Source organism: Balaenoptera physalus (assembly GCF_965194825.1).
Source record: "Balaenoptera physalus genome assembly, chromosome: 3".
In the NCBI taxonomy this organism is placed as follows: domain Eukaryota; kingdom Metazoa; phylum Chordata; class Mammalia; order Artiodactyla; family Balaenopteridae; genus Balaenoptera; species Balaenoptera physalus.
The window spans coordinates 141,254,954-141,280,604 of NC_138890.1; the positions used below are offsets into that span (position 1 = coordinate 141,254,954).

General features: G+C 39.4%; 1 protein-coding gene across 5 annotated transcripts in view; it reads right to left on the reverse strand.

Moving 5' to 3' along the window:
* Positions 1-21,435, reverse strand: part of NNT (nicotinamide nucleotide transhydrogenase) — a 95,741-nt gene extending 74,306 nt beyond the window's left edge. The window contains exons 1-5 of one of the 5 annotated variants that reach the window (XM_082455873.1): positions 21,213-21,417; positions 10,617-10,751; positions 10,247-10,450; positions 5,425-5,654; positions 2,827-3,044 (exon numbers count right to left, since the gene is read on the reverse strand). In XM_082455873.1, the coding sequence (XP_082311999.1) occupies positions 2,827-3,044; positions 5,425-5,654; positions 10,247-10,397 (599 nt within the window). In that variant the 5' untranslated portion in view covers positions 10,398-10,450; positions 10,617-10,751; positions 21,213-21,417. Of the gene's footprint in view, positions 1-2,826; positions 3,045-5,424; positions 5,655-10,246; positions 10,451-10,616; positions 10,752-20,497; positions 20,951-21,212 lie in introns of those variants that run through there. The other 4 variants (XM_082455874.1, XM_082455870.1, XM_082455872.1 and 1 more) reach the window with 4 other exon arrangements.
* Positions 21,436-25,651: the final 4,216 nt, after the last annotated feature.

Genomic DNA, 25,651 nt, shown 5'->3' on the forward strand with positions numbered 1-25,651 from the left:
TTACAATAAGTGCTTGGTAAATATGTTTTTAGCTAAAGAAACGCCCTATGTGTCAAAAACTAGTAATTTATACCACCTTTTCTTTAACAGGATGTTTTTATTACACTAATTTCATTTCCTATTACATTAGTTTCATTCTCATATTATATTATACTTAAAAGGCACTTTTGCACACTCTCAGTAACACACTCTACCTTAACATTATGATACACAGATTAATATCATAATGCAAATATTATAATGATAAGATCCACCTGCTAGTTGACAAAAAAACCTTTCCCTGGTCATATTTTTGTAAAATAATACTTGATATAATAATTAATGCAAAAGCATGGAACAGTTACCACTATTACTTTAAGTTAAATCATATTAGAGCAGAAAAATATTTTAATGATTACATTATTTGTTAGTTCTGAATCCAAGTGATAGAAATTTTCAAAGGACAAACATGATAAAGATTCAAAGGTCACTATAAGGAATTAATTTTGGAATTAACGTTTTAAAAGATTCAGTTGTTATACTGGAAAAAAACAAAAACGAGACTGATTACACAGGAAATGTACAAGAAAATGTTGATAGTGGGAAAAGGTGATAAAAGTGGGCCTTTTTTTGATGAAAGCAAAAAGGCTCAGAATGAACATCAGTGAACCAGAAGGAGCATGTCTTCATGGTAATACAGCTGTGTGTGTGAGTTAGATAATGACTTATCACACATTGTATGGGTAAGTATACTAGATGATTCATCTCAAACTATGCCTTTTGCATATATCAGCTCAGGACGTAAGACAGTGATTCTTTAAACTGTGTCCCTGGATCCCCAAAAGTTCAAATTTCAGCCAACTCTGGGGCCACTGTGGTTGGGATGGAGAACGGAGAGAGAATGTTTCTAGACACCCTTCCATCCCTCAATTCAATGAAGACCACTCTGTTCTTATTGGATTTGTTTATATTGCTTCATATTTCATTTGCTCAAAAGATTCTGCAGCTGAAAACCACTGATCTAGAGCTATTGGTTGGGATAACCTTTCACACATGTGCATTTCACATGACAAAAATCAACAGCGCCCTTAAAACTTTACGTTGTACATTTCCTATATAAAATTTTAAGTCCCGCATTGCATAACTCTTCCAAAACTAAATAAATATGACAAAAGTTTATTTTGTCCCTTAGTATTAATTCACATCACAAGAAATATCTTCAAACCAACCACTTGCCATATTACATAAGGACAACAAAATGTGTTGTTGACTTGTCATTTTTGTTTACTGCATCTCATTTATATCAAATGTGAACAAGTTGAAATCCAAAGTATAATCTGTGGCACATTTGATATGCTACATCTAAGATATGAAACCTAAGAAAACTTTCAGTTCGTGTGTTAGCTTTAAGAGTCTATTCAGGTTAGTCTTTTTTCATGCACCGTGTTATTTTTTAAACATTTTCATTTGTCGGTGCCTCATTCATATTAGCAATTTGTCACTACTAATAGTTTTCATGCTTAAAATCTAATTCAACAGGTTTCTTAGATGAGCTGATTTCATAAGCATCATCTGACTTCCAGATTTTTCCCACTCTCCAGGCAGAGTCAGCAATACACTGTACTCACATAGTTATTCCTATCCCTGCCCCGTGGCAGGCATGGTTACTCAGTCACAGCCACATTCCTCTGAGCTGATTGGGCCTTGGAATTCTTTTATACACAGTGGTCCAGGCAATCAATGGGGAATGCATTAGTGCTGGTGGGCGAATGAAGTTTATTGCCATCTTGGCCATAGTTAGCCCTCAGTTATCAATATGGGTTTTGACACCAGATGAAACTTCCTCAAGTGCACGCATTTTCCCTATTCATTAAATATTTTATGAATTTACCTACGTAAAACCTAATTAAAATGGTAAATCTACCAATATGTATACATTAGATTGAACCATATGAAACTGCTAATATCCAACCATTTTTGACCCTATGACAACAGCAATTTATGTTAACTAAACTTATTGTGGTAATAATTTCACTATATATATATATATATATATAGCAAATCATTGTTTACACCTTAAACTTACACAATGTTCTATGTCAGTCATACTGTAATAAAACTGAGGAAAAAAACAGTAATTTCAACCTAATATATACATAAATATACACATATATACACACACACACATGAAATACAGTGTATCCCTGTTAAAGAACAGATAAATTCCAAAGAACAAAATTTGGGACATTATGTATTCAGAAGTCAGAAGTACTTTCTTAGCATAGACTCAGAAGCCTTATAATTAGTAAACTAAAAATAAGACTTTCTACATTGCACCCTTTCCCTTTCTCATCCTTTATGACTAACAGTCTGAAAAACAGTACTAGATCTATGTGAATTTTAAATCATTTGTTCTAAATTGTTATCACTACCCTTGCTATCGACTTCAGTAAAATATGAGTTTACTCTATTAAGGTTTTTGGATAATTAGAAATTACTAACACTGTGGTTTACTTACCATACAGTTTTTCATGAAAACAGATATTAAGATATTGCATTTCATTAAAAAAAAAAGTCATTTCCTTTGGTGGAAGGAAATACTACTTCCCTTCTCCCCATGAAGATTAAAAAGTAGTGTACAATAGCATGCAAAGTGAAGAGTCATTTCCCACTGATGACTGTGAAACAATACAAGTCTTAAAAATTATTTAAGTGCACTCTCAGAAGGCTGCAATCTCCAACAATCATTACAAGTAAAATCATTGTAAGAGAGAAGAGCTACAGTGAGAGTATTTCTATAGCACCATTGTGCTTTTGTCCAGCGGGAATGGAAAAGAATCAACCTACCCAGCAATGTTGGCCATGGAGCTTAGCGCATCGTATCCCTGAGCAATTGTGACTCTTGGAACCTGGTCCATCGCCAGAACTGTAGTTTTCCTTTTGGAAAGTTTATTTAGCAAGTCTGGATTTTGGGTTGGGTAAATAAAACTAATCAGTGTTCCCGATGTTTTTAAAAGGTCAGCTTCATGAACACCTAACGTTGGGTTAAGCATAGGGGCTCGCACCTGAGAAAAAAGTCATCACCAATTAAAAATGTAAATGCCTTTATAATATTTTTAAGTAAACAAAACAATTAAAATAATATGCCATGATTGAAATAACACTCCAGAAGTAATCTCTCAGCAATAAATTTCTGACTCAATTCCTAAACAAAATAAAGCACACAAAGATCTATGCCACCTATCGTCTCACTGAACCTATGACCTGGTCTGAGTAAGGAGCACACATACCTGGAAATAGGGTTGGGACAGGTTTGATAATGACAGGTAGAGCAGTAAAAAAATATGTAGGTTCTACAACAAATCTGTTCTCCCAAAATCTATTACTCTGGTAAAATTAAGACACATTAGAATAAACAGGCAGGAAGTTTTTGTTGTGTGTTCAAAGATTCAATTATTATTAATTTTGGCAAGCACAAACATTTGGAGTGGTGAGAAGTTAAGAACAACATAAACTAAAATATTCATGGTAATATGTATCAATTTATGTCACCTTAAAATTCCACAAGAATATTTATAGATGAACACAACTCAAACTAGTAGCCTTACTGAATTGGGTTTAAGCAAAAAGCTACAATATATTCTGTTAAGTATCAGTCAATGAACACACACTGCACATGCTTGAAAGTTTCAAACGTCCACTTTTTCAAGCCAAATTTTTTAAAATTCCATTTAAAAAGGTGTTTTAAAATGTGTTTCACATCCCTGTTTAAAATCAATCTTAAATTATATCATTTCATTAGCTCCCAATTTGCAGCAGTAGTGCTTTTAGGCTAGTAAGCACAGAAAAAAAAAAAAAAACAGCTCTGAGACTTATGTTTTAAAAGGAAACAGAAACACAAACACTGGGTCAATACTGTCATTTCACAGCATTTCATCTCAATTTACCTATGAGACACCTTTATCTGCTATTCCCATTTCAGTTGTTGATCTGGTGCTGCATGTGATTTTAGGTTCTGGACTTTAATTAAGACTCTCTGACAAGGTCTATTTTTCCTCAGTGAGAATCTATAATATAGATTTAATAAAAATTAGAGGACAACTTTGAATTAATTCTCCTGGCCCCTATCAAATGCTCAGCTGAGACTGTTGACATCTGAGTGAGTTAAGCCACTAGAACGTTTCCCTGAAGGTGCTTTTCGGGTCACTAGCTCCTCAGGATATTAACAGACTTGACTCAAAAAACAGACCCTAAGATCAAGTAGTTTATTAGTACAAGTATAAGGTTACTTAAGTTTTTATATTGTAGGATTTCTCAGTGCATTTAACACGCTCATACACATTGTGAATCCCTAAAAGGAACACAGAGCATTTCTAAAACTTATGTGCACCCTACTAATCCTTTTTTGTGGGACATCTCAAAAGGTTTTGGCCACTAGAACATACATTAGAATGGATTATACTCATTTTTCTATTTTCTCTAAGCTCTTTTATTATACCAAGTTACATTACCAAGTATCACTATACCTAAACACTTAAAAACTTAAACTGAATTACTATTTATCTCCATATCATATTGTTATTAATTTTCTATAGAAGAAAAGTTTTGTGTCTCTGCAAAAAAAACACTATTTAAGACCCCAAGTTATTCAGTGGACTGTATGTTAAAAAAAACTATGCTATTGATTCCCCTTTAGAAATTAATGTAGAAAAAAAGTGGGTCTATCCTGAAAAAGTAAGAAGCTTATTTTAACCAGATAATCATGCTTATTTAATCCATACTTCCTTACTTGCCTTGGTTACAGAAGGCTTAGGATTTAAGTTAATGTTCAGATACAGTCTCTCTTCTTTTCTCTACATGATTTTTTACTCAAGATTTTATTTGTAAAGCTCTTTAGCATATAGACCTCTATTACACATTACCTTAGGACCTTTTATTAAAGCAGGTAAGGCTGCTCTAAGCCCAACATTGCTTTTTCCAGAATAGTCTTCCCTCTCTAGAAATAGTACCTAAGTCAGTTAAATCACTGTTCCTTCAAGGTATCAGGAACATACCTGTAGATCATTCTACATTCGGTCCCAGGAGGAGTTCCATGCCTCCTTTCCATTCTAGAAGCAGTTAAACACTCACCTGAGGGTACTGTGGACATATAGGAACCATGTACCGCAAATTTTCCCTAGGCAATAAGAAGGGAATTTCCACATAGCAAATGTAAAAAGGAAGATCACTTCTTCTTTTCTCATGGTTAAATATAGGTCACATTGCCTGATAAAAGTTCTACTGGAACATGAAGAATATTCACAACATGCAACCATTTCTTTGAGAAAAAAAGCATCATTTAAAAGTATGAAAAACTATAAGCATAGAAGAGGTAATTTATTCTTTCTACAAGAAGATTTAGAAAAGTCAGCATGCCATAAATGGAAGGGGGAAAGGAATAATTACTTTGACCACCAAATCAGAAGCCAGCACTTCCTTCACCCCTTGGATCTGGGCACCTGCTGCTCTGTAGTGATCATCTGAGAACTTGGAAGCTTCGCCAGCACCTGATTCCACAACAGTATTAAAACCCTGCTTGACCAAGGCCTGAACGCCAGCAGGAGACAATGCCACTCGCTTCTCATTTTGGAAAATCTCTTTGGGGACCCCAATAGTCAGTTGCTTATATGGAATTCCTACAACAAAGTGAAAAAAAAAAATTTGGTAAATAACAACACCAAAATTCAGTGTTTTAATAATACGGTTCAGAAAACAGAAACGGGCAGTCTGTTCAAAATATACTGTACATACAGGTTGCTGTTCAAAATGATGTTCCTGATTCATACTCATAATTTTTTGACTTTTTTTGATAAGATGACTGGAAATTTTTATACCCACTCTCCTGAAAATCCTAAATATTTTATTTAACCAAATGGCTCTCTTCAAGGCCTATAACTAGCTTAGTTTATTCTTAGGGAAAAATACGTTGAAAGGCCACTCAACAGGCTAACCCCACTCATCTAACTAACTCTCTCAGGTTTATAGTCTCCTGGTCTTTACCTTTAAGGAAGACAGAAGTAATTAACTATTTTGAAAAACAATCCTACACTAGACACTTTGATGGCCTGCCACACCCAAAGTCCTTTTCTTGGCAATTTGGCCACAGGCGATTCTTCATAGATTTCCAAGTGTTGTATCTTAAGACCTTCCATTCTTGGCCACAACTGATTAGACCAGGGGTTGGCAGCTGGATCAGAGATAACAGCCTACAGGCCAGACCTAAGGAAAACCAGCAGCCCATGAGATGACTTATACAGGAACTCTGCCCGAGGACACTCCATGTTGGCCAATGACTATCCAACCCAATCAGGTTCTCTCAAAGGGAGTCTGGATGCAAGACCCACCAAAAAGGACAAAGAGAGTAGAATGGTGCAGCAACTATTCATAAACACAGCCATGAGATAATCAAAGGGAGGTCAGCAGCCACAGTAGTAGAAACATCATTAGTGGACATGCAGAGGAGTCATGGCTATGAAATAAATTCAGAATAACATCCCACTTTTCCAAGAAGTAGATGAAGGGTTTCCTGGGCTCCCATACTTCCCAAGAATCCGTAAAAATAAACCCTCATCACAAAATATAACCTGATGTGACTGTGTTGCCTGCAACACAAAAGAACCTGTATAACACAAGAGTTAAATTATTTATATATGGTTCAGACCAGACTTAGCTAAAGTAGACTAGTTTCTTCTGTTGTTTTACTCAATATATGGACACAAACAGATATTTTTTTTTAATGAAGAGCATCTGCTTCTATATAAGTTTTACTAAAGTTTAGAAAAGCCACTCTAGCAATCTAAACTCTGAATACATATAATAAAAAAATAAATCAAATTATCTCTACAGAGTAATTTATTGAGACCTTAGAGAGACTAAATCAACCTAAAATAGCTGCATTTGGACATACAGTCTTAGATCCCACACTGTTTAAGCAGTAATAATTGATAGTAAGCCAAAGGCAAACATATGCTGAATCTTGCTCTCTACTTAAAAGAGAGGGAGGAAAATAATTGAAAGCTGGCAAATATCTTGAATTAATGTGCAAAATTAAATTACATAAACTTATCTGGAGTTCACTTATCTGACAACCTCAAATTATCTAGGTCCTACATATAAGCCAAGGAAGCTACCAAAGACAAATGAAGTCATATCAAAAGGATTTAGGATCCAACCACAAAGGGCTTCTGCTGGCCAAATATGAGCCAATTTGAGCATCAAAAGGATAATTAATTGCAATGTAGTAAAATACATCTATAAAGATGTTAAAATCCATGAGTTCAGGATAATAATAAATATTTCAAAATTCAAAAAATAAAATATTCAAAAGATATTTTCTAAAAGCTTCATTGGTCAACTCTGGAGAAAGTAAGGTGTGGTAGGCAAAATCATGGTCTCCCAAATATATCCATGTCCTAATCCTCAGAACCCAATACATGGCAAAGGAGAATTAAGGTAGCAGATGGAATTAAGGTTGTTAATCGGCTGACCGTGAAACAGGGAGAATATCCTGGATTATTTGGGTGGGCCCAATGTAATCACATGGGTCCTTAAACATGGAAGAAGGGAGCAGAAGAATCAGAGTCAAAGAATAATTTGAAGATGCTATCCTGCTGGATTGGAAGGCGGAGGGAGAGGCCATGCGCCAAGGAATGCAGGCAGTCCCCAGAAGCTGGAAAAGGCAAGGAAACAGATTCTCCCCTAGAGCCTCTGGAAGTGAGAACCATTTCAGACTTTGGCCTCCAGAAGTGTAAAATAATAAATTTGTGTTATATGAAGCCAGTAAGTTTGTGATCATCTGTTACAGCAGAAGTAGAAAATGTATACATAAGAAAACGAACAGATTAGCAAAACTAGTAAATAATGGAAAATAATCAAACATCTACCCACCCTTCCAGTACAATCTCAGGGTAACTAAATACAGTTGGCCCTCCGTATCCACGGATTCAACCAACCACAGATCAAAAATATTAAAAAGAAAAAAAAAAATTCCAGAAAGTTCTGAAAAGCAAAACTTGATTGTATTAGGCATTATGAGTAACCTAAAGATGATTTAAAGTGTACAGGAGGATGTGTATAGGTTATGTGCAAATACTACACCATTTTATATAAGAGACTTGAGCACCCGCAGATTTTGGTATCCACGGGAAGTCCTAGAACCAATTCCCCATGGATACCAAGGGATGACTGTAATACAGGGAAAGATTTTTTAATAGAAAAATTCTAGCTAATAAATGAAGATAAAATGATAGAATATCACCATTTTAAAGCCCCTGATAAAATCACAGATTTAGTTAATGATCATCAATCAAATGACTGCTACAGCCTTTGAGTGAAAAACTGATGGGAACTTCACAATAGATGGATCACACTGAGAGCATCTAAACTCACTGATTAATCTTCCTGATGTGCTGCAACAGATAGTACACAGCATCACCTATGAAGTACACTTGCCAAAAAAAGCAAACCTGAGTCTGATCAAGCCTCTACCTCTAGCTAAATGTTACAGAAAATACAAGCGACAGAGAAACTGGTTAAATAATACCAAGGGAATTCAATAAGCTAAACCTAGAATGTGAGAAATTCTACAGGACAACTAAATTCTTCAAAAAATAAATTAAAAAGAAAACAGAGAAGAGGAACATACAGATCAAAAGAGACCCTGTTTGGACAAGGCAACTGTTAAAAAAAAAAAAGAGAAAAGAAAAAATTGAGAAAATATGAAAACTGACTGAAATTACTTTTCATGCTTTTCAATGTGGTAATGAAAGTGTGGTTATATTAAGGAATAAATAGGACCCTCATCTTTTAGAGGTTAAAAAATAATTATCTAGGAAACAGTCAAGAACCAGAAATTAAACAAACAAAAAAAGTCTTATGCATAGTTGATATAGAGATCTTGAAGTCCGCGCTTTCACTCACAAGGACAATTCCCATGTGCTCAAAGTAGTTACTGACTTTTACTTTATACACAATTTTATCACACTGGATAATCTGGCTTTTCAGAACACTTTAAAAAAATCTGAAGATAAGGCTGAGGGCTCTCAGAGGCAGGTACCCTGCCAATAGTGACTTATCATGAGAGAACAAGAAAAGAGCTGTGAAATCTACAAAAGGCAGACATAAGAACTCAAAAAACCTAGCAGTTTAGGCGTCCTTAATGCACAAATAGTCCTACAAACAAAAAGGGAATTATTCTATACGGCAAAGACTTCTGGTTTCTCTCAAATAACCACGCCGTTCCTCCCCTAAAAATAACAGAATGCTATTTTTATTTGAGTATGTTGCCATCTAGAATAAAAAACTAAATGGCCAAGTCTCCCTTAGAGCTACATATTGCCACCTGTCTGAGTTCTGGCCAATGAGGTGTAGACAGAGTGCTAGGAGGGTCTCTGGGCAAGATGCTTAAAGGGATCTGACTCAGCTTAGAAGGTTCCCCTTTGATACTCTCCTCCTTCTGGCTTGCACCCCAGAACAGAAGCAAGTGGAGGTCCTAGCAAGGAAGGCCTTGTAGGCCACTAGAAGACTTCAGCTCTTACTCTGTGTGACCTAGGAAGTTAGTTGCAAATTTTGAATAGAAGAGTGACATGATCTTTCATTTTAAAAAGATTATTCTCATTGTCACGTACAGAACAGACTGTTGTCGGGGACAGAAGTAGAAAGCACAGAGACCACTTAGAAGACTAATGCAATAATCCAGGTGACAGATGATAGTGGCTTGGACCAGGATGATAACAGTGGTGATGGTGAGAAGAGGAGAGATTCTAGATAAAAGGTAGAGCTGACCTATACCGATTATGAGGATCTGGAATGACTCCAAGGTTTCTGACCTGAGCAACTGAGATGAAGTTGCCATTTACTAAATCAAGAAACATTAATGAAGATCAATTAATACACCTAGTTCCTAATTCCTGAGCATAGCTGAGCCATATATGTACAATTCCCCAACACCGACCAGGAAAGAGGAAGAGCTGCTAGGAGAAATAGATACTATGAGCAATAGTTCCCTGGGTACAACTCAACTGATTTGACTTTTTTTTTTTCTGTTATATTTTCTTTTCTGTTAGCACTGACAGTCAGGAACTTCCATACATGGAAAATATAAGAAAGCACTCATTTCGTTTTTTACTCAAAATGATCACTGGCAAACACAGGGCTGTAAAACTGCGTGCCTTATTTTATCTATCATCAGGAGATCTATTGGCTCCCATGACATGAAGTGAGACTTTACCTGGTTTTACAGGGGCTTTACACCACAGCGCCTGATGTGTATGAAATGTTCGTAAAAAATCCTTCTTCCTAGGTAGAACCTTACAGGACCCCAAACTGCTAAGGAAAGGGCAGGAACAGCCAGCCACCGCTGTTTTCAGTAGGTTCGCCATGTTCACAGGAGCTCCCAACTTTCTGAATCCCCAATTTCCTTGAAGGTAAATCACTAAAGGAAAGAAAACGAAACATTTATGTGCTGAGAAAAACATACTTTGCCTTTTGTACATCAAAAACATTAAAAAAAAAAAAACCCAGCTAATTCAAAGAGGTTGGAAAATAACAGTTAAATGTGGGCATCTACAATGAATTTATTTGCCAAGTCCTTTACTTACAGAAGATGCTTCAAAAGTTTGTTTCCAATTCAGGTATTTAAAACTTGGAATTCGTTTCCCACTTAAATTGCAGTTATAAACTCACTATTCAATTCCAAGCCTAGGTCACATAAGTCTAATTGATCCTTAATGTAGCTGGAAAGTTAAAAAAAAATGCTATAAAGTCCAGTCACATCGTACATGAAAGTTACTGTCTAAGTCAGCTTGTCCAGCAAAAATTGCATAAAATCAAAATTACCAATAATTTCCCTTAGATTGTCTAAAATACTGTACAATACAGTAGTACTTGTTTAGCCACCGTGCTATACAGAAAACACCTGCATACTTTTCAGTGCAGCAGGGTATTCATCCTGTGAGATACCCCCCCAAACCCAGATTGACTCAGTGAATGAGAGATTCATGTTTGTTAGGTGTACATCACAAGAAAATTAAACATGCATGGAATATGACTCCAATTTTAAAAAAGAAAGAAAAATTCCATGGTTAACCTTATCACATAGGTTTGTGCTTGCAGATGTGGGCATAACTAGGAATTCTCTCAGTGGTTCCCACAAGTGGCCAGTTTTTGCCAGCTCTAACTGAGCTAGGTGAAGTGTCATTGACCTTTGCTGTTTCTGAGGCTTCAGTGGCTACCTCAACCACCCTCCGTGGCAGATCCCCAGGGGTACATGGAAGGCACTCCCACCATCCCCCTGACTCCCAATGCTCTCTTTCCTTCAAAAATGGGAAGAAGTAGAGGACCTGGAACTCTATCAATCAACCTCAGCTAACTCCACTAACTATGCCTTTAGGCTCTGCCCCATCATGCGGGCCCTCCTGGGGTCCAGCACCCAAACCCAGCAGACTCCATAAACATACTTCCAGCTTCCAGAGGAAGAAGGGTCTAACTCATTTTTTATGTCATAACTACTGCCACAACTCCCTGAAGCAACTTCCTACAAACACCAGAAAGCAACAATGGGAACAGAAGTGCTCGATCCAGGTAGGGCTTATTCTTTTTTTTTTTAATAAGTATTTTAATTAATTAATTTTATTTTTGGCTGTGTTGGGTTTCGTTTCTGTGCGAGGGCTTTCTCCAGTTGCGGCAAGCGGGGGCCACTCTTCATCGCGGTGCGCGGGCCTCTCACTATCGCGGCCTCTCTTGTTGCGGAGCACAGGCTCCAGACGCGCACGCTCAGCAGCTGTGGCTCACGGGCCCAGCCGCTCCGAGGCATGTGGGATCTTCCCAGACCAGGGCCCGAACCCGTGTCCCCTGCACTGGCAGGCAGATTCTCAACCACTGCGCCACCAGGGAAGCCCAGGGCTTATTCTTAAGATGTCCTTTAGTTCAACAAACATGTACTGAGGGCTGAGTCTCAGAGGCACAGCCGTTAGGAGCATCTGTAGAATTAAACTGGAATAGGTCACAGACTTGGAGATAAGAAAAGTCAACAAGTAATAACACAGAAAGCAGAGTAACACAAATCCAAAGTTCCAGGCATCAAAGGAGATCATGTCCTCCTACAAGGCTAAGAAAAGGAAGGGAAAGGCATTTGAGAAGGCGAGAATACTATGAAAAAAGCTAAGGAAGAGGGAGCATGCAAGATGTGTTCAGGCATGCAATCAAAAATGTGAATAATTCTTTGCATTCAAATAGAAGGTTTTATATTTTCACAGCATTTCCATATATGTCATTTCATCGCAGTCCTAAAGCATTCCTGAGTCAATAAATACCTTCCTCATTCATTCATAGGTCACTTCTAGGGTTATTCATGGCTGAGAACAGAGAGCAAATAAGTTCAGAATTCAGCCACCCACTGGAAACATTCACTGAATCTATGCCAAGAACTGAGGAAGATACAAAGATATATAAAATATAATTCTTGGATTTTGGAACCAAAATGGTGGAGTAGAAGGACGCGCTCTCACTCCCTCTGGCGAGAGCACCAGAATCAGAACTAGCTGCTGGACAATCATCGACAGGAAGACACTGGAACTCACCAAAAAAGACACCCCACATCCAAAGATAAAGGAGAAGCCATAATGAGATGGTAGGACGGGTGCAATCACAGTAAAATCAAATCCCATAACTGCTAGGTGGGTGACTCACAGATTAGAGAACACTTATACCACAGAAGTCCACCCACTGGAGTGAAGGTTCTGAGCCCCACGTCAGGCTTCCCAACCTGAGGGTCCGGCAATGGGAGGAGGAATTCCTAGAGAATCAGACTTTGAAGCCCAGCAGGATTTGATTGCAGGACTTCGACAGAACAGGGGGAAACAGAGACTCCACTCTTGGAGGGCACACACAAAGTAGTGTGCGCATAGGGACCCAGGGGAAGGAGCAGTGACCCCAGGGGAGACTGAACCAGACCTACCTGCTAGTGTTGGAGGGTCTCCTGCAGAGCCGGGGTGGGGGGGCTGTGGCTCACCGTGCTAACAAGGACACTGGCAGCAGAAGTTCTGGGAAGTACTCCTTGGCGTGAGCTCTCCCAGTGTCCGCCATTACCCCACAAAAGAGCCCAGGTAGGCTCCAGTGTTGGGTTGCCTCAGGCCAAACAAGCAACAGGGAGGGAACCCAGCCCCACCCATCAGCAGTCAAGCAGATTAAAGTTTTACTGAGCTCTGCCTACCAGAGCAACAGTCAGCTGTACCCATCACCAGTCCCTCCCATCAGGAAACTTGCATAAGCCTCTTAGATAGCCTCATCCATCAGAGGGCAGACAGCAGAAACAAGAAGAACTACAATCCTGCAGCCTGTGGAACAAAAACCACATTCACAGAAACACAGACAAGATGAAAAGGCAGAGGGCTATGGACCAGATGAAGGAACAAGATAAAACCCCAGAAAAACAACTAAATGAAGTGGAGATAGGCAACCTTCCAGAAAAAGAATTCAGAATAACGATAGTGAAGATGATCCAGGACCTCGGAAAAAGAACGGAGGCAAAGATCGAGAAGATGCAAGAAATGATTAACAAAGACCTAGAAGAATTAAAGAACAAACAAACAGAGATGAACAATACAATAACTGAAATGAAAACTACACTAGAAGGAGTCAGTAGCAGAATAACTGAGGGAGAAGAATGGATAAGTGACCTGGAGACAGAATGGTGGAATTCACTGCTGCAGAACAGAATAAAGAAAAAAGAATGAAAAGGAATGAAGACAGCCTAAGAGAACTCTGGGACAACATTAAACGCAATAAAATTCGCATTATAGGGGTCCCAGAAGGAGAAGAGAGAGAGAAAGGACCAGAGAAAATATTTGAAGAGATTATAGCCAAAAACTTCCCTAAATGGGAAAGGTAATAGCCACCCAAGTCCAGGAAGCACAGAAAGTCCCACACAGGATAAACCCAAGGAGAAATATGCCAAGACATATAGTAATCAAACTGGCAAAAATTAAAGACAAAGAAAAATTATTAAAAGCAGCAAGGGAAAAATGACAAATAACATACAAGGGAACTCTCATAAGGTTAACAGCTGATTTCTCAGCAGAAACTCTACAAGCCAGAAGGGAGTGGCATGATATACTTAAAGTGATGAAAGGGAAGAACCTACAACCAAGATTACTCTACCCAGCAAGGATCTCATTCAGATTCGATGGAGAAAGCAAAGGCTTTACAGAGAAGCAAAAGCTAAGAGAATTCAGCACCACCAAACCAGCTCTACAATAAACGCTACAGGAACTTCTCTAAGTGGGAAACACAAGAGAAGAAAAGGACCTACAAAAACAAACCCAAAACAATTAAGAAAATGGTCATAGGAACATACATATCGATAATTAACCTTAAACGTGAATGGATTAAATGCTCCAACCAAAAGACACAGGCTTGCTGAATGGATACAAAAACAAGACCCATATATATGCTGTCTACAAGAGACCCACTTCAGACCTAGGGACACATTCAGACTGAAAGTGAGGGGATGGAAAAATATATTCCATGCAAATGGAAATCAAAAGAAAGCTGGAGTAGTAATACTCATATCAGATAAAATAGACTTTAAAATAAAGAATGTTACAAGACACAAGGAAGGACACTACATAATGATCAGGGGATCAATCCAAGAAGAAGATATAACAATTATAAATATACATGCAACCAACACAGGAGCACCTCAATACATAAGGCAACTGCTAACAGCTATAAAAGAGGTAATCGACAGTAACACAATAATAGTGGGGGACTTTAACACCTCACTTACACCAATGGACAGATCATCCAAAATGAAAAGAAATAAGGAAACACAAGCTTTAAATGATACAATAGACCACATAGATTTAATTGATATTTATAGGACATTCCATCCAAAAACAGCAGACTACACTTTCTTCTCAAGTGTGCACGGGACATTCTCCAGGATAGATCACATCTTGGGTCACAAATCAAGCTTCAGTAAATTTAAGAAAACTGAAATCATATCAAGCACCTTTTCTGACCACAACGCTATGAGATTAGAAATCAATTTCAGGGAAAAAAATGTAAAAAACACAAACACATGGAGGTTAAACAATACGTTACTAAATAACCAAGAGATCCCTGAAGAAATCAAAGAGGAAATCAAAAAATACCTAGAGACAAATGACAGTGAAAACACGACGATCCAAAAGCTATGGGGTGCAGCAAAAGCAGTTCTGAAAGGGAAGTTTATAGCTATACAAGCCTACCTCAAGAAACAACAAAAATCTCAAATAAACAATCTAACCTTACACCTGAAGGAACTAGAGAAAGAAGAACAAACAAAACCCAAAGTTAGCAGAAGGAAAGAAATCATAAAGATCAGAGCAGAAATAAATGATATAGAAACAAAGAAAACAATAGCAAAGATCAATAAAACTAAAATCTGGTTCTTTGAAAAGATAAACAAAATTGATAAACCATTAGCCAGACACATCAAGAAAAAGAGGGAGAGGACTCAAATCAATAAAATTAGAAAGGAAAAAGGAGAAGTTACAACAGACACAGCAGAAATACAAAGCATCCTAAGAGACTACTACAAGCAACTCTATGCCAATAAAATGGACAACCTGGAAGAAATGGACAACTTCTTAGAAAGGTATAACCTTCCAAGACTGAACCAGGAAGAAATAGAAAATATGAACAGACCAATCACAAGTAATGAAATTGAAACTGATTAAAAATCTTCCAACAAACAAAAGTCCAGGACCAGATGGCTTCACAGGTGAATTCTATCAAACATTTAGAGAAGAGCTAACACCCATCCTTCTCAAAGTCTTCCAAAAAATTGCAGAGGAAGGAACACTCCCAAACTCATTCTATAAGGCCACCATCACCCTGATACCAAAACCAGACAAAGATACTACAAAAAAAGAAAATTACAGACCAATATCACTGATGAATATAGATGCAAAAATCCTCAACAAAATGCTAGCAAACAGAATCCAACAACACATTAAAAGGATCATACACCATGGCCAAGTGGGATTTATCCCAGGGATGCAAGGATTCTTCAATATACGCAAATCAATCCATGTGATACACCATATTGACAAATTGAAGAGTAAAAACCATATGATCATCTCAATAGATGCAGAAAAAGCTTTTGACAAAATTCAGCACGCATTTATGATAAAAACTCTCCAGAAAGTGGGCATAGAGGGAACCTACCTCAACATAATAAAGGCCATATATGACAAACCCACAGCAAACATCACTCTCAATGGTGAAAAACTGAAAGCATTTCCTCTAAGATCAGAAACGAGACAAGGATGTCCACTCTCGCCACTATTATTCAACATAGTTCTGGAAGTCCCAGCCACAGCAATCAGAGAAGAAAAAGAAATAAAAGAAATACAAATTGGAAAAGAAGAAGTAAAACTGTCACTGTTTGCAGATGACATGATACTATACATAGAGAATCTTAAAGATGCTACCAGAAAACTATTAGAGCTAACCAATGAATTTGGTAAAGTTGCAGGATACAAAATTAATGCACAGAAATCTCTTGCATTCCTATATACTAATGATGAAAAATCTGAAAGAGAAATTAAGGAAACACTCCCATTCACCATCGCAACAAAAAGAATAAAATACCTAGGAATAAACCTACCTAGGGAGACAAAAGACCTGTATGCAGAAAACTATAAGACACTGATGAAAGAAATTAAAGATGATACCAACAGATGGAGAGATATACCATGTTCTTGGATTGGAAGAATCAATATTATGATAATGACTCTACTACCCAAAGCAATCTACAGATTCAATGCAATCCCTATCCAATTACCAATGGCATTTTTTACAGAACTAGAACAAAAAACTTAAAATTTGTATGGAGACACAAAAGACCCCAAATAGCCAAAGCAGTCTTGAGGGAAAAAAACAGAGCTGGAGGAATCAGACTCCCTGACTTCAGACTATACTACAAAGCTACAGTAATGAAGACAATATGGTACTAGCACAAAAACAGAAACATAGATCAATGGAACAAGATAGAAAGCCCAGAGATAAACCCACGCACCTATGGTCAACTAATCTATGACAAAGGAGGCAAGGATATACAATGGAGAAAAGAAAACCTCTTCAGTAAGTGGTGCTGGGAAAACTGGACAGCTACATGTAAAAGAATGAAATTAGAACACTCCCTAACACCATACACAAAAGTAAACTCAAAATGGATTAGAGACCTAAATGTAAAAGCAGACACTATAAAACTCTTAGAGGAAAACATAAGAAGAACACTCTTTGACATAAATCACAGCATGATCTTTTTTGATCCACCTCCTAGAGTAATGGAAATAAAAACAAAATAAACAAATGGGACCGAATGAAACTTCAAAGCTTTTGCACAGCAAAGGAAACCATAAACAAGACGAAAAGACAACCCTCCGAATGGGAGAAAATATTTGCAAACGAATCAACGGACAAAGGATTAATCTCCAAAATATATAAGGAACTCATGCAGCTCAATATTAAAAAAACAAACAACCCAATCCAAAAATGGGCAGAAGACCTAAATAGACATTTCTCCAAAGAAGACATACAGATGGCCAAGAAGCACATGAAAAGCTGCTCAACATCACTAATTATTAGAGAAATGCAAATCAAAACTACAATGAGGTATTACCTCACACCAGTTAGAATGGGCATCATCAGAAAATCTACAAACAACAAATGCTGGAGAGGGTGGGTGTGGAGAAAAGGGAACCCTCTTGCACTGTTGGTGGGAATGTAAATTGATACAACCACTATGGAGAATAGTATGGAGGTTCCTTAGAAAACTAAAAATAGAATTACCATATGACCCAGCAATCCCGCTACTGTGCATATACCCAGAGAAAACCATAATTCGAAAAGACACATGCACCCCAATGTTCATTGCAGCACTATTTACAATAGCCAGGTCATGGAAGCAACCTAAATGCCCATCGACAGACGAATGGATAAAGAAGATGTGGTATATGTATACAATGGAATATTACTCAGCCATAAAAAGGAACAAAATTGGGTCATTTGTTGAGACGTGGATGGATCTAGAGTCTGTCATACAGAATGAAGTAAGTCAGAAAGAGAAAAACAAATATCGTATAGTAACGCATATATGTGGAACCTAGAAAAATGGTACAGATGAACCGGTTTGCAGGGCAGAAATTGAGACACATATGTAGAGAACAAACGTATGGACACCAAGCAGGGTAAGTGGCAGGGGGATGGGGGTGGTGGTGTGAGGAACTGGGAGATTGGGATTGACATGTATACACTGATGTGTATAAAATTGATGACTAATAAGGACCTGCTGTATAAAAAAATAAATTAAATTAAATTTAAAAATTTTTTTTAAAAAAGATAATTCTTGTCTTGAGGGAGGTTTTGAACTACCATTACCAAGGACCTAGTCCTATCCCAACTTCCCCACTTACCCTAGTTTCTCTTCTTGGATCATCCCAGCTCCCCAACAACCACCATTCTCACTGGTCAGGCTTAGCCAGACCTCATCAGCAAAAGAACAAAGCTGGCTAGAATACAGGCCGAGTATCGTCTAAGCCTGCCGCCACTCACTCGCTGTTTGACCTGAATCTCTCAGCACCGCAGTCTGCTCATCTATAAAACGAGCACAGGAAAGCTCCTTTCTAGGACCCCATTAGGCTCTAGAAGTTTTATGATTAGATGAGATTTTGCAATGCTTTAAAGCTTAAGTCCTATTTCATGGCCTGGAGCCTGGAAAATTAGCCCTGCCTACTTGAAAATGTCACTAAGCCTAAATCAAATAAAAATGACCCTGAGAGATATTCAGAGAATATCTGAACCATGCTATCACAGCCTAGTACTTGTTTACATCAAAGATAGTACAGTTGACCCTTGAACAACGGGGGTTTGAACTGCATGGGTCCACTCCTAGGCGGCTATTTTTCAATAGTAAATATTAACAATACTACAATATACATAGTCTACGGTTGGCTGAATCCCCGGATGGGGAGCAACTGCAGATACAGAGGGCCCTTATTCAAGAGCCAACTGTATTCCACCTTGATTGTCACATTTTCTCCTATCTTCGCTTTAAAGCTCTGCTGTTATATTATCCATGTCTTCTATGGCTTTTAAGCAATGGAGAAAAACTTTACAACTCAAAATTGAAAAAAAAAAACTGTTTTTTTTAGTATGGCATTCATACAGCCGTTTAATGTAAGTTATTTTGGTAAATATCTCCCCTAATAGATTAAAATCCTTGGAGGCAAGCACCTGAGAGAGGATAGCATTGAGGCTAAGAGGGTGAACTCTTGGTTGGAAGGCCCCACTCTGCAACGCATTAGCTGTGTCACCCTGGCAAGTCACTTCTTTGTGTCTGACTTCACCACCTTTAAAATGGGGAAAATAATAATGGCACCTATCATATAGGGTTATTGTGAGGATTAAAAGGACACAGTATCTTAATTGCTATCAGTGTTCACTTTGGTATTACCTCTGGCCCAGTGCCTTGCACAAAATAGAGGAAATCAACAAGTATTGTTTGACTGAGTGAATGAATAACTAGGGATAGGTAACCTGAAGCCTGGGGATCTATGAACACATTCTCCAAGGAGCTTCAGGAAATTTCCTTTAAAAATTAAATGCTATGTAGCTTTGTGGAAAAGTGATTCCATCAGCAAAGCTAAGCAGCCTGGGCACACTTGCTGATAAGAAAGCAATCCTAAACTGTCCATTCAATTAAAAAAAAAAAAAAAAGCCAAAGTTTGCAAGTAAAAGGGGTGCCCTGGAGAAGAGCGAAATATTTTAAATTAAAGCACACAAGCCTCACCGTTCCTAACAGAGCCTGTCCTACAAGACTCCTTACGAACAGATTCCTTAAGGACTTCCCTGCACCAGAGGGCAAATAAAGGACGCCTGCAACTTTATTAAACAAGTTACACTTCTAAAACGAGACAAACCAACCAAGGACACAATACCCTACAAAAGCTTAGACTGGCAGGCAGCGTGACGTCGCCCAAAGCCACGGGTTTAGCTCCTCCCTCTGCAACTAAACTGCCACCCTGCTGGCATCTGCCCGGGACCGCTATTTATAACCTTCCCCGGAAGCCGATTGGCCAAGGCGGCGTAATAGTCATTCCGCCTCCGGAGTTCGAATCAGCTCTGCCCCCTCCGCTGTCTCTCCCGCATTGCCAGCCCCGGCCCCACTCTCGGCCCAATAGAGGCATGCCCCGACCACCACCAGCCCGCCTCCGACATACACTCACAACTTTCGACACCAACTGTGTCTCCAGCCAGTCACCCACCCCAAATTCCCTCCGGGTTCAAGAACAATTTCGGGGCGTCCAGGTGCCACCTCTCCGGGTGCACCCCGTACCAAGAGTCCTCTATGACCTCCTTCCCTCCTTCCATCCTGTAACCTGAAACAACCCCGTACAACTCCCGCCGCCCCACAAAGCTCCAAAATCTGCACCTGCACAGCTGACACCTCGTTTCCTGCCCTCAGCGAAGACGCAGTTTTCGAATCCACCATCCCCCACTTGCTTCCACGTCGCCCCCGCTCGAGACAAGAAAGGGGGCCCTCGAGGCACAGTTCTCCTTCCCGGCCCAAGGCTCCCGAGGGTCCACCACGTGCCGGGGTCACTGCCGACCCCGCCCCCTTCGGCTCCTTGACAGGTCTCCTTCTCCGCGGGCGCCGGGATCTTCTGGACCAGCCCCGCGCCCCTTCCCCAGCTGCGCCCCAGGAGCGCGCCCGGGCTGCCGTCGCCTTGACGCTCACCTTGGCAGGGAGGCGGGGCGGCCGCGGGTTGCGAGGGGACGCCGCGCTGGCAGACCCGGGCTCCAGCCCCGCGGCGCGGCGCCTCCAACCCGGAAGAACAGCCCCAAGCCGGTGGTGGCTGAGGCCACGTGACGACGGCACAGTCCCCACCCCGGCCCAGCGCCCTCTCCTCGCCGGGCCCTTCTTCCCGCCCGGCCGCCTCCACCAGCCCGCCAGCCCGCCAGCCCTCTCTCCGAATGAGAAAACGACCTCACGAAATGCCCCTTAGCGCACAAAGGCCAGTTACCCCAAGGAGCCCTTCCCTCTCCTTGGTGGCAGCCAAAAACCTCTTTGTCCCGGGCTCGACCTGCGGCCTCCCCGCCCCCCGCCCCCCCCGCACTTTCCCTCGGCCCGTCCTTGTCAATCAAACCTGGAGCCCAACGCAGGCGCTGAAGTTTCCAGGGCTACATTGGTCCTCTCCTGGAGAGCCAGTTACAAAGTGTGATCGCCTCTCCCGTGTCCCACCAGAACGAATGAAATAACAGACCTCCACTTTTGGTACCTGACTTTCCTCTAGCTGTCTAGGAAAAATCAGAACTTCTAAAACAGAAGACCAAAGGACAAGTGGGAGGAGGCCAGGAGGTGGTGAAGGGCGGGAATGGGGGCGTTGTTTTTCCATTCCGGACGGAGGGGTGGAGTTAAATTCCTCTGAGAAAAAGTCAAGGCTCCAAAATTAACACACATCTGCTGACTGGTCTTCCTACGGCACGCCCACAGAAAGTCGTGTGCTTCTGTTCGTATTAATATCCAGGGGCTGGAGAGCGCCCTTGGTGGACGTTAAGTGTCCTGACCAGGCCTAGGCTGATTTCGGCAAAACAACTGAAGGACGCTGAAACGTAATGACTTGTGTTACTTAGTCTACAGGTGTCTTCTGATTAAAAGTGGGAATAATAAGGTAGAGAGTATAAATTGGTTCGCTTACCCAAAGCTGAATTATCATGAAGTGTCAGTATGGTCACTGCATTTTTACTTTAATTGAGATGTCTAAGATGAGTTAAAAATTATGAATCTCAAAGGCATGAGGCAAACAGATATTCCATATCCTTAAAAAGAAATAAACTACAGGGAAACCCTTATTTTGAGAACATTTCTTGTCTTTAACCAACACAAAAGGTCACACAACTTGAGGACTTCCACTGCATCCAGACGAGGTAAAAACACTGTTCCTGTCCTGGAAGAATTCACAGACAGGAAAGGACACAGCCTCATGTTTTAAAATAATAATGAACGGTGATAAGTGCAACCCTAGAAACAGTTTCAAAATACTGCAAGTACAGTAAGGCATGAGTAGTTGATAAGGATTAAAACTAAGCTCCTTTCACTATGTATGTAAGTCAAATCAGTATGGTGTATGCCGTAAACATATGCATTGCTGTGTGTCAACTATATCTCAATAAAACTGGGGAAAAAACTAAGGTAGGTTTAAAACATGTGTTGGGGGGTGGAGCAGGGGTTTTCTTCTTTTCTCTCCCAAGGCTTAAAAATCAGTGGTTCCCAGCTGGGGACAATTTTATCCCACAGTGTCAGGAGACATTTTGGTCATCACAACTGGAAAGGGGAGGCATCTAATGGGTAGAGGCCAGGGATGCTGCTAAACACCCTATATTACACCGGATAGCCCCTTACAACAAAGAATTATCTGGCCCCAAACAGCAACAGTGCCAAGACTGAGAAACCCTGGCTTAAATAAATGCTCAATGGCTTATTTAATTTGACTTAATTTGTGATTATATGACTGGAGAGCAAATCCAAAGATGATATATCGATTTTCACTTTTTCTGTTAAATAGTCAGTATATGGTAATTTTTTTTCATAAATTTATTTATTTTATTTTATTTACTTTTGGCTGCATCGGGTCTTTGTTGCTGCGCACGGGTTATCTTCTCATTGCAGTGGCTTCTCTAGTTGCGGAGCACGGGCTCTAGGCGCGCGGGCTTCAGTAGTTGTGGCTCGCGGGCTCAGTTGCTCCGCGGCATGGAGGATCTTCCAGAACCAGGGCTCAAACCCATGTGCCCTGCATTGGCAGGCGGATTCTTAACCACTGCGCCACCAGGGAAGCCCAGTGTATGGTAATTTTAAAAATTCATTCTGCTCATTTGTCCAACGTAATTTGAGTGCATTGCTCCAGATGAAAACATTTGTCATTTGGAGGATTGTTTTAGGCTTTAAGCTCCTACATAATCATTACAATATAGTCATAGGAATTACCAAAGAAAATAGGAATATTTCCAAAAGTTTGTTTTAAGTTAGTTGCTTCTGAATCTTAGACACTGTCTTGTATAAAATTTTTGCCAAGATTTTGTATCCCCTATTAGGTGGTGAGGACTTTGTCCATTTTTATATCTGCTCCTTCCTCCTTGGCCTTCTCAGCCTTCAATCCCACTTAGAACAGTACTTAGAACAGTACTTCTCACATATATGCAAGTTTTCATTACAGATTGTTCTGTGATTGGATATTTTAATTTTAAATATATTTTAAAGTCAAGATACACATCAAAACTTAAACCCTCTAAAATTTAGGAGACTTTGTACCCACAAATGCTTAAAGATATTATTTAATATTTAGAGTCCTAATCTATCCAAAGCAAAAAAGATTTAAATCTTTAGAAGAGTGTAACACACCATTAGAGTCAGCTTTGAAGCTTCAAACCACAGAGGTGCCCAATAGCCAAAAATCAAAATGTAGGCTAAGCCTGAGAAAATGTGTGATCAGAAACCTAACTCCAAAGATAACATGTTACCAAAACCCTGCATCTAGTTAAAACCAGGCCAGAGAACAGGTCAATTTAATGTGTTTTCATTGTGGTTATTACTTTAAACAGTTATCGGCAGTTTGTTTTTTCAAACTTCCCTTTTATAAGTAATTATTAGCAAAGTAAACAACTCCAATGAGATAATATGCTTAGACTCCGGGGATTTTTAATTATACAGACACTTGACAGGTTTTGAAGCAACCATCACTAATGTCAGTCTCAGCCCTCTTCTCTCAGGCAGACCAATCAAAAGTGCGTTTGATTGTAGGAAGCAAATATTAACTGACTGAATGAACTTACACTAATCAACAGTAATTGGAAGAGGATAGAGGAGAACTGACAATAAGCAGCCAAAACAAAGTTAAATAATTGGCAATTTAAGTTAAGTAAAACAAGTTTGCATTTACAACTGTAAGCACCTAAAACACCATCTCTAAGCACACCTTTGTTCTCTCCATGTAGTAAGTGCCAGTGATAAAAATCTATGTTTTTTTTAATGAATACAAAAAATTATTTATTTAATGATATCTTTGGGGGCCTGGGAAAATGGTGAGGGATAGGAGCTATATTAATATCCTAGGGCTGCTGTAACAGATTACCACAACCTGGGTGTCTTAAAAATGACAGAAATATGCTCTCTCACAGTTCTGGAGGCCAGAAGTGTGAAATCAAAGTGTCAGCAGGGTTGATTCCCCTGGAGGCTCTGAGGGAGAAAATACCCCACACCTCTCTCCTAGCTTGTGGAGAAAGCTTCTGGTTGTCAGCGATCCCTGGTGTTCCTTGGCTTGTAGACACATCACTCCAATCTCTGTCTCCTCTTCACATTGCCGCCTTCTCTGTGTGTCTCTCTGTGCCCAAATCTCCCTCTTCTTCCTCTTACGAAAACAACAGTCAGTGGATTTAAGGTCCACCCTAAATCCAGGATGAGATCCTTAACTAATTACATCTGCAAAGACTGTATTTTCAAATAAGCGTAGTCACAAATTTTGGGGAGGCACTGTTCAACCCACTACAGGGGCAGTCTGTGTGTTTAAGGGTACAAAATGTAAAGACAGGTTTTTGTTGTTTTTTTAACATGGGTAGATTTACTAGCTCTTGAGTTTAAAGTGAAAGTTCAAATTATTTGGGGGAAATTCAGGTGAAAGTTGTTTTGTGTTAATAATTAGAAGAATTTTCCTATAAACTTATTTGCTTTTTTAATAGACTCAGCCTAATTGAATTTTCCCTTCAATTTTTTAAAAAATATAACTATATATTACATAGTTACCATTGTCAAACTACTTGATCATAAACTCCATAATAGCAGTCAACATGTTTAGACTTAACTTTTTATTTATTTTATTTTTTTAACATCTTTATTGGAGTATAATTACTTTACAATGGTGTGTTAGTTTCTGCTTTATAACCAAGTGAGTCAGCTATACATATACATACATCCCCATATCTCCTCCCTCTTGCGTCTCCCTGCCACCCTCCCTATCCCACCCTTCTAGGTGGTCACAAAGCACCGAGCTGATCTCCCTGTGCTATGTGGCTGCTTCCCACTACCTATCTATTTTACATTTGGTAGTGTATATATGTCCATGCCACTCTCTCACTTCGTCCCAGCTTACCCTTCCCCCTCCCTGTGTCCTCAAGTCCATTCTCTACGTCTGTGTCTTTATTCCTGTCCTGCCCCTAGGTTCTTCAGAACAACTTTTTTTTTTTCTTTAGATTCCATATATATGTGTTAGCATACGGTATTTGTTTTTCTCTTTCTGACTTACTTCACTCTGTATGACAGATTTTAGGTCCATCCATCTCACTACAAATAACTCAATTTCATTTCTTTTTATGGCTGAGTAATAGTCCATTGTATATATGTGCCACATCTTTATCCATTCGTCTGTCGATGGACACTTAGGTTGCTTCCATGTCCTGGCTATTGTAAATAGAGCTGCAATGAACACTGTGGTACATGACTCTTTTTGAATTATGGTTTTCTCAGGGTATATGCCCAGTAGTGGGATTCCTTGGCTGTATGGTAGTTGTATTTTTAGTTTTTTAAGGAACCTCC